At 44.7% G+C, this 18,424-nt stretch overlaps 1 protein-coding gene across 10 annotated transcripts in view; it reads left to right on the top strand.

Moving 5' to 3' along the window:
- Positions 1–18,424, top strand: part of ZNF41 (zinc finger protein 41) — a 42,693-nt gene that overhangs the window by 9,306 nt on the left and 14,963 nt on the right. For 2 of the 10 annotated variants that reach the window (XM_063721010.1, NM_001133553.1), the window contains 1 exon segment: positions 9,131–9,481. The exons of 3 other annotated variants lie outside the window; for them this stretch is intronic. In XM_063721010.1, coding sequence (XP_063577080.1) covers positions 9,410–9,481 — 72 coding nt within the window. In that variant the 5' untranslated portion in view covers positions 9,131–9,409. 10 annotated transcript variants of the gene reach the window in all.

Here is an 18,424-nt window from a genome sequence, read left to right as displayed (position 1 = left end):
AATGCTTCATTAATTTACCTTGATCATTTCCATACCTGTGGCAATAGCTTCTTTTTTCACTCCTAAAACTGTGTGCATGCTTGTGATGTGTGTGGATGTATATATACATATATATATATATATATTTTTTCCTTTCTCTTTTACCTTGATCAGGGTTCTCATGAATATTTTGTTGTCTTCTTTTAATTTCTTTTTTTTTTCAGCCTCCCGAGTAGCTGGGATTACAGGTACACGCCACCACACTCAGCTAATTTTTTGTATTTTTAGTAGAGACGGGGTTTCACTATGTTGGCCAGACTGGTCTCGAACTTCTGACGTCGTGATCCGCCCGCCTTGGCCTCCCAAAGTGCTGGGATTACAGGCGTGAGCTACTGTGCCCTGACTTTTTTTTTCCTTTTTTTGAGACAAGGTCTCCCTCTGTCATCCAGGCTGGAGTGCAGTGGTGCGATCTCGGCTCACTGCAGCCTGCACCTCCTGGGCTCAAGCAATCCAGCTAATTTTTGTTGTTGTTGTCTGTTTGCTTGTTTGTTTGTTTGTTTGTTTTTTGAGATGGAGTCTCGCTCTGCTGCCCAGGCTGGAATGCAGTGGTGCGATCTCGGCTCACCTCAACCTCTGCCTCCCAGTTTCAGGCAATTCTTCCACCTTAGCCGCCCGAGTAACTGAGATTACAGGTGTGTGCCACCATACCTGGCTAATTTTTGTATTTTTAGTAGAGATGGGGTTTCACCATGTTGGCCAAGCTGGTCTGGAACTCCTGACCTCAGGTGATCCATCCACCTCAGCCTCCCAAAGTGCTGGGATTACAGGCGTGAGCTGCCGCACCTGGCCTTTTTTTTTTTTTTTTTTTAATTTCTTGGATTGAACAGCTAGTTCATTTACCTTTAGCTTTTATTTTTAAACATTAAAAATAATTAGGCCAAAATATTCTCTTTTTCCTCTGCAACTCTAGCCAAAGATAAAATATTCTTTAAATATAGCTTTAGCTATGTCTCCAAATTTGTTATGAAGTCTAAAATTTTGTTATCAAATGCCATCTTCAATCCGTATATGTTTAGAGAATATTTCTTAATTGAAATCTGGATTTGGTAGTTTATCTTTTTATTATCTATTTATGATTTTACAGGATTATAGTCAATATAGCCTGCCAAAACTCTAATTTTTAAATGTATCAAGATTTTTTCTTTGAGTCCAAGTTACATAATTTTTCAAAATTTCTGTAAACTATGCCATGGGTCTAAGAGAAGAGAGTATATTCATTGGGTAAAGTTAAGTTATGTGTCTTAAGCCTAGCTTGTTGATTATATTTCTCAAATCTGCTTTACTTGTTTTTTGTTTGTTTACTTGATCCATTATATCATAGAAGAGATACAACAAAATCTCCTGGCATAATTATGATTTTTCTTGAACTTTTTATTTTGAAATAGTTATAAATTCATAGGAAGTTGCAAACATAGCACAGAGCCCTGTATACACTCACCCAGTTTTCTCCAATGATTACATCTTATAAAATCACAATACAATATAAAAATGTAGAATTTGACATTGGTACAAGGTGTGTGCGTAGTTCTTTTTTGTTTTTTGTGGTTTTTTGTTTGTTTGTTTTTGAGACAGAGTCTTGCTCTGTTACCCATTGTGCAATGGCACAATCTCTGCTCACTGCAACCTCCGCTCACTGCAACCTCTGCCTCCCGGATTCAAGCAATTCTCCTGCCTCGGCCTCCCAAATAGCTGGAATTACAAGCACGTGCCACCACGCCCAGCTAATTTTTGTATTTTTAGTAGAGACGGGGTTTCACCGTGTTGGCCAGGCTGGTCTCGAACTCCTGACCTCATGATCCACCTACTTCGGCCTCCCAAAGTGCTGGGATTACAGGTGTGAGTCACTGCACCCGGCCTAGGGTGTGCATAGTTCTATGTCGTTTTGTCGTGTGCATAGATTCATGTAACAGCCACCACAATCAAGATACAGAACTACTACTCCTTTATAGTCTTTTTTTTTTTTTTTTTTTTTTCTGTGAGACGGAGTCTCGCTCTGTCGCCCAGGCTGGAGTGCAGTGGCGCGATCTCGGCTCACTGCAAGCTCCACCTCCCGGGTTCACGCCGTTCTCCTGCCTCAGCCTCCCGAGTAGCTGGGACTACAGGTACCTGCCACCACCACACCCGGCTAAATTTTTGTATTTTTAGTAGAGACAGGGTTTCACCGTGTTAGCCAGGATGGTCTCAATCTCCTGACCTCGTGATCCACCCGCCTTGACCTCTCAAAGTGCTGGGATTACAGGCATGAGCCACCGCGCCCGGCCTACTCTTTTTTTTTTTTTTTAGACAGGTTCTCACTGTGTTGCTCAGGCTGAAGTACAGTAGGGCCATCATCACTCACTGCAGCCTCGGACTCTTGGGTTCAAGTAATCCTCCCGCCTTGGCCTCCTGAGTAGCTGAGACTACAGGCGTATGCCACCATGCCTGGCTACTTTCTAAATTTTTTCTGGAGATGGGGGTTTCACCATGTTTGAGACCACCAGGCTGGTCTCAAACTCCTGGCCTCAAGCGATCCACCCACCTTGGCCTCCCTAAGTGCTGGGATTGCAGGCACAAACCACTGTAACCAGACCTTTTATAGTCTTTACTCCCACCGCCATCCCTAACCCCTGGCAACCAACCATCTGTTTCTCATTTCTCTAGTTTTGCCATTTTGAGAATGTTATATAAATGGAACCATACAGTCTGTGATTTTTGTTTTTTTTTTTTTTTTGAGATGGAGTTTCACTCTGTCACCCAGGCTGGAGTGCAGTGGCACAATCTTGGCTCACTGCAACCTCCTCCTGGATTCAAGCGGTTCTCCCGCCTCAGCGTCCTGAGTAGCTGGGATTACAGGCGCCTGCCACCATGCCCAGCTAATTTTTGTATTTTTAGTAGAGATGGGGTTTCACCATGTTGGCCAGGCTGGTCTCAAACTCCTGATCTCAGGTGATCCTCACACCTTGGCCTCCCAAAGTGCTGGGATTACAGGCGTGAGCCACCGCGCCTGGCCCAATGTGTGTGATCTTTTGAGGTTGGTTTTTTCACTCAGCATAATGTCCTTGAAAACCATCCAAACTGTTGCTAGAACAATAATTCACTTCTTTTTGTTGCTGAGTAGTATTCCATATTATAGATTTACTACAGTTTGTTTAGCCATTCACCTATTGAGGGCCATTTTGCTTGTTTCCGGTCTGAGGCTATTACATATCAAGCTGTAATGAACAATCTTGTACAGGTTTTTGTATACACGTAAGATTTCCTTTCTCTGGGATGAATGCCCAGAAGTGCAATTGCTGGATCAAGTGATAAGTATTTTAGTTTTTAAAGAAGCTGCCAAACTATTTTCCAGAGTGGCTGTACCACTTTACACTCCTGCTGGCAATATGTTAGAGATCTAGTTTATCTGCATCCTCTCCAACATTTGGTAAAGACCAAAATTCAAAGAAAGGAAAATAGTTAAAATGTACCATTTTTAAAAGGCACCAGTTCTAAATGTGTTTGTAGCTGAACTTTAAAGAAGATAATATCTATGCCATTTTAACACATAAAAATAAATTTCCTGAGTTCCTTTTAAAAACTGGCATAACCTTAATAGCAACACTTGTTAAATATAATACAAAAACAATTATGATTTTTAAGACTTCATGTGGTTTAATGCATTTGTGCTGGTTTTATTTGTATGCGTTGAATGATCCTGAAGGTTTATGCCAGTTAGTACTTCTTTATTGTTTCTTTTATTATTAAAAGATATTCCCCTTTTTTGTTAATCTGTTGAATGCTTTGGACCTTAATTTCCCCCACAATAATTCTATTTTCAGACCTCCTTTCATTTTCTTGGTATTTGCCTAGTAAATTGTATAGTTTTAAATCCTCATTGAAATATAACATAATACAGAAAAGTACACACATTGTGCATATTTAGCTTGATGATTTTTTAACAGACCAGACAAACCTGCATAGCCACCACCTAGATGAAGAAATGTTACTAGCTCTCAATAAGTCATGTTTTTTAGCTGGGTGTGGTGGCATGCACCTGTAGTCCCAGCGACTTAGGAGGCTGAGGCAGGATGATTACTTGAGCTCAGGAGTTTGAGGCTGCAGTGAGCTATGATCATGCCACTGCACTCCCGGCTGGGTGACAGAGCAGGACCCTGTCTCTAAAAAAAAAATTTTTTTGTAGGCCAGGCGCAGTGGCTTATGCCTGTAATCTCAGCACTTTGGGGGGCTGAGGCAGATGGATCACGAGGTCAGGAGTTCGAGACCAGCCTGACCAATATGATGAAACCCCGTCTCTACTAAAAATGTAAAAATTAGCCAGGCATGGTGGCGGACGCCTATAATCCCAGCTACTCAGGAGGCTGAGACAGGAGAATTGCTTGAACTCGGGAGGCAGATGTTGCAGTGAGCCAAGATCGTGCCACTGCACTCCAGCCTAGGCGACAGAGCAAGACGCCATCTCAAAAAAAAAAAAAAAAAGTTTTAAAGAAGCCATGTTTCTTTGGGAGGCTGAGGCAGTCAGATCATGAGGTCAGGAGATTGAGACCATCCTGCCCAACATGGTGAAACCCCATCTCTACTAAAAATGCAAACATTAGCTGGGCATGGTGGCACACGCCTGTAGTCCCAGCTACTTGGGAGGCTGAGGCAGGAGAATCGCTTGAACCCTGGAGGTAGAGGTTGCAGTGAGCCGAGATCTCACCACTGCACACCAGGCTGGAGACAGAGCGAGATTCTGTCTCAAAAAAAAAAAAAAAAAAAAAGAAGCCGTGTTTTCTTTGAAATGTATATAAACATAATCATATGGCATGGCTTCATTGCTCTTTTGAGTCTGGTTTCTTTAGTTCAACAGAGTGTTCATGGGATGAGACTCATGCGTGTTGAGTATGGCAATTTATTCTTTCTCATTGCTGTGTAGTATTTCCTTGTATAAATATAACACAACTTGTCTACCCATTCTGATGTTGATGGGCATTTACATAATTTTTAGTTTTGAATAAAGCTACCATGAACATTATCATCTCTTTTAGTAAACAAATATTTGCATTTCTCTTGAGTGAGAGAGAACTGGAGTCAAATAGCAGGGTCATAGGATGTTGCATGTATTCATCATTAATAGATACTACCAAACAGTTTTTCAAAGTGTATGTACTAGTTTATGATCCTAACAAGCAATCTATGAGTTTTGGCTGCTCCACATCCTTGCCCACTCTTGTTTATTTCCCATCTTTTTCATTTTGGCAATTTCTGGTGGGATTATCTTATTGTAGATATGGAGGATTATGTGGAGGATTATCTTATTGTAGTTTAACTTCTATTTCCTTGCCAACTGGTGAAGTCGAGCATCTTTTTATAAACTTATTTGCTGTTTGGATATTTTCTTTGTGAAATGCCTGTTCCTTTTGCCCTTTTTCTGTGGCTCTTAGTGATTTCTAGACATTCTTGATATATTTGAGATATTAATCATTTGTCAAATATAGGTATTACAATTACCTTCTGCCACTGTAGGATTTGCCTTTACATTTTTAATTTTATCTTCTGATGAACAGAAGTCCTTAATTTTAATGTAGTCCAATCTAGGTATCCTTTATCAGGACTTAATATAAAGCACATTAATTAAGACTATAACACTGGTCCCAGAGTAGACAAATAAACCAATGGAAATACAGAGTTCAGGAATGGTCCCCACATGTATGATTCACAAGGAGACACTACAGAGCAGTGGAGAAAGGATAGTCTTTTCTTTTTTTTTTTTTTTCTTTTTTGGAGACAGATTCTCACTCTATCCCCCCAGGCTGGAGTGCAGTGGTGAGATCTCAGCTCACTGTAACCCCCGCCTCCTGGGTTCAAGCGATTCTCCTGCCTCAGCCTCCCGAGTAGCTACAATTACAGGCGTCTGCCACTACGCCTGGCTAATTTTTGTATTTTCCGTAGAGATAGGGTTTTACCATATTGGCCAGGCTGACCTCGAACTCCTGAGCTCAGGTGATCTGCCCACCTCAGTCTCCCAAAGTGTTGGGATTACAGACATGAGCCACTGTGCCCGGCCATGGGTAGGCTTTTCAATAAATGGTGCTGGATCGTCTTGCTTCCATATGAAAGAAATGAATCTTGACTCTAACACATACCACACGCTAAAATCCTTCCCAGATGGACTGTGGACCTAAATGTGAAAGCTAAAATGATAAAACTTTTACATGACCCTGAGGTAGGTGAAGGTTTCCTAACAAGCCAACCATAAAGGAAAGAATGATCAACAATATGGTGTGTTTCTATCAAATGCTTCATTTTACATCTTCATCATTTTGTTTTAGATATGTTGCAACTATATTTTGTTTTTTAGCCCAGTCCCATAAATCTTTGTCTTTTATAGCAGAATTCAACTCATTTCAATTTCTTTGCATTATAACATACTTGATTTTATGCCTCCTATTATTTTTTTTCCTTTTTTTCTCCTGTTATTTTTTGTTTGCTATTTTTTTTTTTTTTTTTTGAAACAGAGTCTCACTGTGTCCCCCCAGGCTGGAGTGCAGTGGCACAATCTCAACTCACTGCAACCTCCGCTTCCTGGGTTCAAGCGATTCTCATGCCTTAGCCTCCCGAGTAGCTGGGATTACAGGCGCCTGCCACCACACCTGGCTAATTTTTGTATTTGTAGTAGAGATAGGGTTTCACCATGTTGACCAGGCTGGTGTCAAACTCCTGACCTCAGGTGATCTGCCTGCCTCAGCCTCCCAAAGTGCTGGGATTACAAGTGTGAGCCACTGCGCCCGGCCGGTCGTGTTTCTCTTTTTTTTTGAGACGGAGTCTCGCTCTGTCACCCAGGCTGGAGTGCAGTGGCACAATCTCAGCTCACTGCAACCTCCACCTCCCGGGTTCAAGCAATTACCCTGCCTCAACCTCCTGAGTAGCTGGGATTACAGGCACACACCACCACACGCAGCTAATTTTTGTAATTTTGGTAGAGACGGGGTTTCACCATGTTGGCCAGGATGGTCTTGAACTCCTGACCTCGTGATTTGCCTGCCTCGGCCTCCCAAACTGCCGGGATTACGGGTGTGAGCCACTGCGCCCGGCCTCGGTCATGTTTCTCTTAATCTCCTTTCAGGTTTTTATTACTTTTGAATTTTGATTGTTTGGAATTTTAATTATTTTTTAATCAATTTCTGCTAGTAGTTGCCTTTACCTTCCTTACAAATATGATTGTGTATATTTTCTATATTACTAAATCCAAATAATATGGTACCAATATCTGCCCATGGAAATTTGTAATTTGCCTTCTCCTCATTTCACTCAGTAAATTTTCCAGGGAATTTGTTTGTTTGTTTGTTTGTGTTTTTTTGAGACAGTCTCTCTCTGTCACCCAGGCTGGAGTGCAGTGGCGCAATCTCGGCTCACTGCAACCTCCGCCTCCCGGGTTCAAGCGATTCTCCTGCCTCAGCCTCCCGAGTAGGTGGGACTACAGGTGCGTGCCACCACGCCCGGCTAATTTTTTATATTTTTAGTGTTTCACAGTGTTAGCCAGGATGGTCTTGATCTCCTGACTTGGTGATCCGCTCTCCTTGGCCTCCCAAAGTGCTGGAATTACAGGCGTGAGCCACGGCACCTGGCCAGGGAATTTTTAAATTTCCACATAGTTAATAGTAACAGCCTTATTTACTACAAATGCCCATTGTTTTTCTTTATCCAGATATAATTATATATCAATTGCAAGAATCCTTTCTCAAAACTGCTTTCCTATTTTGACGTTTCTGTTTCTATTCCATTTACCATTGTTTAGACTATTCCCTTGAGTGTTCTCCTGAGATTGGAATATTGGCATAAAATGCTAGAAATGCTTTTATATCTAAAATTGTCTTTCTTTTGCTCTGACAAAAGAATGGTATCTAGCTAGGGCAGGTTTAGAATTCTTGGATCTCAGTCCTGTCTCAATAATTTGTAGAGTTTTCTTCTAACATGGCTTCTGTTGTTGCAAATAAATCTAGTGCCATTGTGATCCCTTTTCCTTGTAAATGGCGTGTTGGTTCTGCCTGGAAGTGTTGGAAATGTCAGTATCTGAGGTCATCGATTCAGTCCATGAGAGCTTATTGATTGGGGTGCTAAGGTGGTGAATGATTGCAAGTCTGGGATTCTCAGGGATTACAAGTCAGTTTTGGGGGTCCTGTGGCAGTCCTGGATTGGGACCTATGGACATTGGTTATTATAGTACTGTGTGAGTTGCTTTGTCATGGACTAGAACTTCTATTACTGAGGGTTTTATGGGAGTCATTGATCCTATTGATGGTGTGCTGCCTGGGTTGGTGATAATTTGAGGAGCCTGTGGAAACCAATTGATGACACCATTTGGGACACAGTTTTTTGTCAACAGTGTGGGCTATAGGGATTTGGGAGCCTGTGCAGACCTGCAGGTTTTCAGGGCCTGATGGAAAGGGATAAGTATGAGTTTTCATCTTTGACAGAAGAGGATGGGCTCTATCCTTTGCATAGAATGTACACTGAATTACACAGAAGCTCAGTTTATGCTCAAGTGGCATGGTCACCCCTCAGCCAGAGCACTTTGAAGGTAGCAGGAACCACAGTGTTTATTGTGATTCTGCCATGTATAGAGTACCAAATGGCTCAGTATTTAAGAAAGTATGCTTTGGAACCAGGCATACCTGGGTTTGAATCCTTGTCCTTCCCCCTCATCTGAGTGATCCTGGGGCAAATTTCTTAATATTTCTGAACAGCTCTATCTGATGGTAAATGGGATTCGTAATAATAGTAATGCCTAGTCCACAGGATGAGTGTGAAAATTAAATGGGGCACCTAATAAAACATGCCTTGCATCTTGTAATAATAGCACTATTTAATATGAGTTGAGCATGTTCCAGGTATCAAGTAGGTGTGCCTAGAAGCATCATTTCATTTAATTCTAACAACCCTATGAGATAGGTATTTTCATCCTGTTATAAGATGAAGAAACTTCACATAAAATGACTTCCCCAAATTCTAGCTAGAACATAGAAGAGCTTAAATACAAACCCTCATTCATTTTACACCAGATCTTGTGAATTTTCCCCATGTTTTGCTTTAATGCTTGGTGTGGGTTTTACCAAACTTTTCTCTTCCGCAGCATCCAGCACAGTGAGCGGCCCCTGGGCGCCACCAGAAAACATTTGTGGATGAATGCGGAGTGATGACCATGTGGACACTGTCTTTCCAGGGTTTCTTGGAGCCTCTGCAGAGTCCGGGGGCCAGGCTTCTTAGTGGAAACTGCAGGATCTTCCTTCTGACCCCTGCTTGCCTCGCCCCAGCAGCTCCGGTTGAGTCCACAGATGCCAGCTCAGCTTCCAGCTTGGGGAAGAGTGGGGTTGTCAGCAGGAGAGCCTGAGGGCTGAGGCCCAGCGTGAACATGGCAGCTAATGGGGACTCTCCCCCATGGTCCCCGGCCCTGGCTGCAGAGGGACGTGGCAGCTCATGTGAGGTGAGGAGGGAAAGGACCCCAGAGGCAAGAATTCATTCAGTGAGGAGATACCCTGACCTGTCCCCAGGGCCTCGGGGCAGAAGGAGGTGAGTCAGAGGAAGTGGCAGATTCCGGACTGCCGCCCTGGAGACAGATCAGGGTCCTCTTGCTGAGAGTGAGCACCACTTGGCTGATGCGGCCACATCCAAAGCCCGGTGTGTTTCAGTGGACAGTGTAATGTGGCTGATTACACTAGAGGAGAGGGAGGATGTGGAAGGTGAGCCCTACAGCCTAGGGAGTGGGGGCAGCTCCCTGCAGGGCAAATGAGGGTGAGGTCCAGGTAGAAGCAGCCACTATCCATAGCCAGGGAGACTCCATCCCCCACCCCAGCACCAACCCTTCCCTCTCCATCGGCTCTTTACAGATGTCAGCTGATCCCCACCAGTGCCCCCTTCTCCCAGGTCTCTGGGGATCTGGTGATTTCTCCTCTATCCTGATTTAGGTAAAGAAAAATCCTTTTTCTTTGGAACTTAGAGACTGGTAGGGTAGTAGGGCCACCACAGTCTCTGGGGCCCTCCTGGCTGTCCCTTCTTTCAAAGATGAATAAAATGGCCTGGCACAGTGGCTCATGCCTGTAATCCCAGCACCTTTGGGAGGCTGAGGTGGGTGGATTGCTTGAGGTCAGGAGTTCAAGACCAGCCTGACCAACATGGCGAACCCCCGTCTCTACTAAAAATACAAAGTTAGCTGAGCGTGGTGGCGCATGCCTGTAATCCCAGCTACTTGGGAGGCTGAGGCAGGAGAATCGCTTGAACCTGGGAGGTGGAGGTTGCAGTGAGCTGAGATCATGCCACTGCGTTCCAGCCTGAGTGAGACTCAAAAAAAAAAAAGATGAATAAAATGCCCCAGAAGACACATGACTCACCCAGGCCTCTCAGGTTGGCGGTGACAACACTAGACTGGAGCCAGGTCTCCTGACTGTGTCTTCCACCCTCACCGCACCACAGCTGAGATCAGGTTTCCCTCTCAGAGCTCCCTTTCAGATCAGAGTTCCCATTGAGATTCTGTAAGCCGAGGAGGACCACGAGCAAGCCAGACCCTGCCCGACAGCTCCCTCCTTTCAGACCTACCTGTGGATGCTGTTGGCTCTGGAAGGGTTCATTATCTCAGGGACTCAGGGTCATGCAGTCATTAGGATAATATTAAACTTTTAAATATTATTTTTTTGGTCATTTTATAACTTCATAATAAAATATTAGAAAGTATAGGTTAGCAAATAGAAGAAACTAAAAAATTACTTGTCGTTCCAACATTACCCAAAGTTAACCAGTGTTAACATTTAGCTGTATTTCCTTTCAGTTGTTTTTTCCTTTGTATGTGCATGTGTGCATGTGTGTGAGTATATGTGTGGGGCCAGAGTAGGCATACATACTATACACATACACATATATAGCTAAAGTTTTAAAACAGAATCATACTCTTTGGTTACCTCATTTTTAACTGGGCAGTTTAACATAATTTGCTAAGCAGCAAGTATTTTTCTTCATACACTTATGATGTCCATAATTTAGCCAGTTCACTATTTTTTTTAATTTTACTTATTTATTTTAATGTTTTTTCTCTGAGGCAGTCTCCCTCTGTTGCCCAGGCTAGAGTGCAGTGGCGCAATCTCAGCTTACTGCAGCCTCAACCTCCTGGGCTCAGGCAATCCTCCCACCTTAGCCTCCCAAGTAGCTGGGACTACAGGCACATGGGACCACACCCAGCTGGTCTCAAACTCCTGGGGTCAAGTGATCTTCCTGCCTTGGCCTCCCCGAGTGCTGGAATTACAGGCGTGAGTCACCACCATGCCCTGCATATTTTATTTTTAATTGACGAATAATAATTATGTATATTTATGGGGTACAATGTGATGTTTTGATATTTGTATACATTGTAGAATATTTAAATCAACCTAATTAACATATCCATTACCTCAAAGACTTATTTCTTTGGTAATGTGAACATTTAAAATCTGCTCTCTTTGCAATTTTGAAATAACATTACATCATTATTAACTATAGCCACCAAACTGCAATAGATCTCAAAAACTTATTCCCTCTAACAAAACTTCGTATACTTTGACCAATGTCTCCCCATCCCCCCACAACCAGTCCACTAATAATGTGCATTTAGGGTATTTCAGGTTTTCTATTGTGATTAAAACTGCTATGATAAAATTCCTACATTTAAATCTTTCTGCCAGCTGGGCATGGTGGCTCATGCCTGTAATCCCAGCACTTTGGGAGGCCAAGGCGGGCAGATCGCTTGAGCTCAGGAGTTTGAGACCAGCCTAGGCAACATAGTAAGACCCTATCTCAACAAAAATACAAAAATTAGCCAGGTGTGGTGGTGTGCACCTGTAGTCGCAGCTACCTGGGAGGCTGAGGTCAGAGAATCATTTGAGCCCAGGAGGTTGAGGCTACAGTGAGCCGAGATCACACCACTGCACTCCAGCCTGGGTGACAGAGTGAGACTCCGTCTCAAAATAAATAAATAAGTAAATAAATAAATACATCTTTCTGCCAAGTCATTGAAATTATGTTTTTGAGTCAAAGGTATAGGGGCATTAAATAGCAAGGGAATCAATGCTTGACAGTAGTACACTTCCACCTTGTCTAAGCTCTGCTCAATCATGTCAGTCACGGACCCACAGGTTAGGGCCATGACAATGTGGTCCTCCCCACTCCTGCACATGGCCTCTTGCCCAGCCAATAGGGGGGATTTCTAGACGAATGATTCTGGGCTCTGCAAGGCACATTTCTCCATTCATCTCTTCTTTCCCAACCACAGATCTCTGACCCACCTCAAGAGATGGAAATGACCGAGACCCTGGGGGGAATATTATTTATTGACTTATTTATTGGTTAGGTTCTTGGTTTTTTCATTAAACATCAGGGAGCAGAGTATAGGCAGAGATACCTAGGAACCAATAAAAATATCCCCAGGGTTTGAGGAGCAGCCAGTTGTACCAAGAAACAGTGGCTGAAGATGGAGAAGAAGCAGAGGGATCAGTAAGGTAAAGAGGGCTGGGAGGAGCCACAAGGGAATAAGGAACAGGGACCATGGTGCACTTACTAGAGATGAAGAATAGCCAAGGGGTCCAGGGTATAGGTGGAAGAATAATGAAACAAACAGGACATGAGTCAGACGCTGGAGCCAGAGACCAAGAAACAGTTTCTGAGGCTGGAGAAGTGGTGATCACTGAGGAGCAGGGAAGAGCCGAGGGTTAAAGAACAGTGAGAAGGATCATGAAATAGGAGGAGGTACCAGGAAATAGAGGAACCAAATAGCAGCCAGACGGAGCAGTCAGTATCCAGAAGGGTGAGGAAGCAGAAGAATCAGATAAAATGGAAAAGGCAAACATATCCAAGGAACTGGGTATGAGCCTGAGGGACAAGCAACTTCCCGAGGAACCAGGAAGCAGTTCCTTGGTTTAGAAGAGAGCTTGAGGGCATAGGCAAAAGACAGCGATACCAGGGAACAAGAAATGGGAAATATGACCCAGAGAATGGATTGCAGCCAGAGGAACCAGGAGACAATTGCTGAGGCTGTAGAATGGGCAGAGGGATCAGGGAAGGGACAGAGCCCATGGAACAGGTGGAAAGATGAGAGAAGAGCCTCTGAAGCTGCAGAATGGCCTAGAGTACTGTGGAACACCTGGAGCAAGAAACAGTCACTGAGGCTGGGGGGCAGCCAGAGGGAGCAGCCAAAATGTGCTTGGGGCTGAGGGTCCACCAGAGGCCCCGGGAAGTAACCAGAGGAACTAGGGAACAGGTCAAGTGAGCATTAAACATGTATCCAGTGTGGGGTAGCAGGCTGATTGACCAGTGGCCAGCTAGAGAGACTAGAGGAGAGCCAGAAAGAATGGTATAACTGAAGCGAGTTAACAGCCCAAGGGCCCATGCAGTAGTTACTGGGGTGAAGGCACAGTTGGAGAGTCTGGGAAACAGCCAGAGTTCCCAGGACCATCCTGGTTTGCCTGTGACTGAGGGGACATGGGACTTCCAGTGCTAAAACAGGAACATTCCTGGGCAAACTGGGACACTTGGTCACCCTACCCGGGAAGCAATCAGAGGAACTAGCCAATAGTTAGATGTAATGTGAGTAATGGAGGCAGTGGAAGTACAGAATCCAGCTGTGGCATAGAACACGCAATAGTGCACTTTAGTGGGTAAGGGCGTAAGCTAGCTAGTTAGGTACTACTCAAAGTGTGGTCCACAGACCAGATGCATGAACATCACGGGAGAGCATAGTAGAAATGTATTCAATGGCCAGGCACGGTGGTTCACACCTGTAATCCCAACACGTTGGGAGGCCAAAGCGGGAGGATTGTTTGAGGCCAGGAGTTCAAGACCAGCCTGGGCAACATGGTGAAACCCCATGTCTACAAAATAAATAAATATATATATATATGTGTGTGTGTGTGTGTGTGTATATACACATATATGTGTGTGTGTATATATATGTGTGATATATATATATATATATATACACATACAAAAAAAAATCATCTGGGTAGGGTGGTACTGAGGTGGGAGGATCATCTGAGCCTGGGAGGTGGAGGCTGCAGTGAGCCGTGATTGTGCCACTGCACTCCAGCCTGGGTGGCAGAGTGACGCCCTGTCTCAGAAACAGGAAGGGAGGAAGAAAAGGAAGGAAAGAATGGAAAGAAAGAAATGTACTCAAGGAACTGTCCAAGGACAGAGAAGAATCAGGAGACTAGAGATTAGTCAGCAGAATCTAACAGCAGTCAGTCTGTGTGAGCCAAGAAAGGCCCTTAGGGACCAGGGAACAGTCAGGTAGACTAGCACACAATCAGAATGGTGCCACAGAACAAGGATCAGCTGGAGGGACAACAAAGGGAGCACAGGGCAGTCAGAACAGGAAACAGGAGGCATGAATAGTTAGAGCGATCCAGGTAGAGTCAAAGAAAGCGATAAAAGAACGGGGGTACTCGGAAGGAACAAGAGACATTTAGAGGGAATAGGAAACAGAGGGACCAAGGAAAAGTCAGAGGGAACAAGGACCAACAGAGGGAGCAGGGACAGATCTGGGCAGGCAGCAAACAGCTGTACAGGAAGCAGCAAGGGAAGTGGGGAAAGCCAGAGGGAGGGAAGAGCAGTTGCAGGGCCACAGAGAACAGTCCCGGGGAACAGGAAACACTCAGATGGACAGGGAGGAATAAAAGTAAAAATACAATTTAAAAATTTAAAAATTAGCTGGGCATGGTGGGGTGCACCTGTAGTCTCAGCTATTCCGGAGGCTGAGGCCGGAAGGATCCCTTGAGCCCGGGAGTTTGAGGCTGCAGTGAGCCATGATTGCACCACTGCCCTCCAGCCTGGGCAACAGAGCAAGACCCTGTCTCAAAAAAGTAAAAAAAAGAAAATATCCTTCATGTTTTTTCACAAAGACCGAAGCAGGGTCTCTGCGTACTAGCTACCAGCTTGTCTACGTCCCATGAGACAGAAACACCTATGCATACAAGTTACATGGAGCAGGCTTATTACTTACAGGTAAGCAGCCAGGGACAGCAGAAGCCTATGATTCATTGCAAGCTGGTCCCCCAAGGCTTAGGAAAGCTGCTCGGTGCAGCTGGAGTCTCATCTGCGCATGCCCCACTTGCACCACAGCTGAGGGATCCCAGAAAGCAGCCCGCCTTGGGTTTTATACCCTAGGACACCCCAATGCACACCCAACATGTGGGGCTAAAGCACTGGACATCCTGTTCGCAGGAGAGCCCCTGGCTCTCTCCCCTGTTTGGGCCAGTCCCTCCACAGCTCAGGATGTTCCATTTCTAGCACATTCTACAGTTATTCTTGAGAACTGCAAGCAAGAAAGAGGGGACAACTGGGTTGGTCCAAGGCCACCCAGAAAATTATCCTGCAAAGACCAAGGCACCTCCAGCCCAGGGGAAACCTGCAGAGCAGCTGGGTCCCTCGCCCCAGGCTCACTTCCAGCCATGCTCCTACGTGCCCTGGAAGCCCTTCTGCTAGGCCTGGGGCAGAGTGGAAGGGCAAGATCACACCAGGAGGTGACAGAAGTGTGCCGAGGCAGGAGTAAGAGCAGCCCTGAAGCAGGAGGCCTGAGCCCCCAGCCAGCTGCAGGGCGGGACAGAGCAGGTGGCTAAGGGATCAGGGACAGAATGGGCAGTTGGCGGGCAGTTGGCAGCCAGTCCTGGCAGCAGAGTATACCCCCAGGGGTGAGGGTGCAGAATGTGCTGGGACTGAGATGACCCTGAATGGAGACATTGCTGTGTGACTAGCTGGAGAGCCATGAGGGACTGGGATGGGGGCCGTTACCTAGGATGAGGAAGTCCTTGTAGGAGTCCTTGTGGTGGTAGGGACACACACCATTCTCCATGGTAGATACTGCCCAGAAAAATGACACCTTTTCATATGTGGTAGGTAAGGCTGGAATCTGGGCATGTCTGTGTTATCAGCTTTCTACCCAAATCTCTCCAGAGCCCTCTTTCACCACCCTACACATTCCTTCCCAGCCATGGTGGAGTCCAAAGCTTCTATTTTGGTGGGGGAAGAGACCAAACAGGGACATCTCTGGGCAGTGTACCTTGTCTGTATTTCTCTTGCATCTGTCAATGCTTGCAATGCTTGGCATGGTGTTTGTGCATGTGAATGTGGCATTGTTATTGTGACCGTCATGACTTCCAGGGAGGGAGAGACAGGTGAGGGTGGTTTTTTTGTCTACCAGCTCCCAGTGCATATAATAAAAGTTTTTACAGCTGGGTGCTGTGGCTCATGCCTGTAATCCCAACTACTTAGGAGGTGAAAGGGTTGCTTGAGCCCAGGAGTTTGAGGCCAGCCTGGGCAACACTGTGAGACACCCTCCTGCACCACCATCTCTACAAAAAAGTAAAAATAAAATTTAAAAATTAGCTGGGCATGGTGGTGTGCACCTGTAGTCTCAGCTACTAAGGAGGCTGAGGCGTGAAGGATCCCTTGAGTCCAGGAGTTTGAGGCTGCAGTGAGCCGTGATTGCACCACTGCATTCCAGCCTGGGCAACAGAGCAAGATCCTATCTCAAAAAAGTAAAAAAAGAGGCCAGGCACAGTGGCTCACACCTGTAATCCCAGAACTTTGGGAGGCCGGGTGGGCAGATCACTTGAGGCCAGGAATTCTAGATGAGCCTGACCAACATGGTGAAACCCCATCTCTACTAAAAATACAAAATGAGCCAGGCACTGTGGCAGGCGTCTATAATCCCAGCTACTCAGGAGGCTGAGGCACTAGAATTGCTTGAACCCCAGAGGCAGAGGTTGCAGTGAGCCAAGATTGCACCACTGCACTCCAGCCTGGACGACAGAGTGAGATTCTGTCTCAAAAAAACAAAGGAAAAAAAGAAAATATCCTGGCCAGGCACGGTGGCTCATGCCTGTAATCCCAGCACTTTGGGAGGCCGAGCCGGGTGGATCACCTGAGGTCAGGAGTTCAAGACCAGCCTGGCTAACATGGTGAAACCCTGTCTCTACTAAAAATACAAAAATTGGTTAAGCGCGATGGTGGGTGCCTGTAATCCCAGCTACTAGGGGGGCTGAGGCAGAAGGATCACTTGAACCCGGGAGGTGGAGGTTGCAGTGAGCCAAGATCAAGCTACTGCACTCCAGCCTGGGCAACAGAGTTAAGATCCTGTCTCAAAAAAAAAAAGAAAAGAAAATATCCTTAATATTTTTTTTACGAAGACAGTTGATACTGTCCATATATTGAATACTGATTTTTTTGAATCACTGTTTTTAAATCACTGTTTTTAAACCTTTTATCATGAAATATTATACATATTTTGAATAATGCCACTATAAATATTATTGAATGCATCTCCTGTTGTACATATGCACATAGTCCACGTGGGCATATATATTTCCATAAGTGGACTCACTGTGTCATATTGCCTGCATGTCTTCAACATTACCAGTTAGGGCCAAAATACTTTCCAGCACAGTTGTAGCAATTCCCACCTCCTCCATCAGCAGTATGAGAGTTCTTGCACCATATTCTCTTCAACACTTGGTATTATCAGTCTTTTTCATTTAAGACTTTCTAGGGGTTGTGTAATGGTATCCATTGTGGTTTTAATTTGTATTCCCTGGCTACTAAGAAGGTTAAACCTTTTTTTATGTTTATTAAAGCCTTGGATTTCCTCTTTTGTAAAATGAATGCTTTACCCATTTTTCTACTAGGTGGTCTCTTTTTTTCTTATTGGTTTGTACAAGTTCTCTACATCTTCTAGCTGAGCCTTTGTTGATAATGTATGTTGGCAATATCTTCTACTCTGGCTTTCCCTTTGTTCTCTTTTAATGCTGTGTTTTAAATGAATAGTAGTTCTAAGTTTTGTTGTAGAAAGACTTATCAGTTTTCATGGTTCATGTTTGAGAACTATTTTCCTAATTCAAGGTCATGAAGATAGCCATCTGTATTATCTTCTAAAGGCTTTATAGTTTTTGCCTTTCACATTTAAGTCTATAATACATCTGGAATTTATATATACTTTTGAAATGGGATCTCACTCTGTCACCCAGACTGGAGTACAGTGACACAAACATGGTTCACTGCAGCCTCCACCTTCCAGGCTCAAGAGATCTTCCAGTCTAGCCTCCTGAGTATCTGAGACTGCAGGCGCTTGCCACCCCACTCAGCTAATTTTTATATGTGTGCTATATATTTTATTTTTTTGTAGAGACGGAATCTCACCATATTGCCCAGGCTGGTTTTAAACCTGGACTCAAGCAATCCTCCTGCCTTGGCCTCCCAAAGTGCTGGGATTACAGGCATGAGCCACTGCACCTGGCCTTGGAATTGAATTTTTTTTTTTTTTTTTTTTGAGATGGAGTCTCGCTTTTGTCACCCAGGCTGGAGTGCAGTGGTGTGATCTCAGCTTACTGCAACCTCCGCCTCCCAGGTTCAAACGATT

This window comes from Pongo abelii, chromosome X (genome assembly GCF_028885655.2).
Source record: "Pongo abelii isolate AG06213 chromosome X, NHGRI_mPonAbe1-v2.0_pri, whole genome shotgun sequence".
Taxonomy (NCBI): domain Eukaryota; kingdom Metazoa; phylum Chordata; class Mammalia; order Primates; family Hominidae; genus Pongo; species Pongo abelii.
This window is presented reverse-complemented; position numbering and strand designations above follow the sequence as displayed.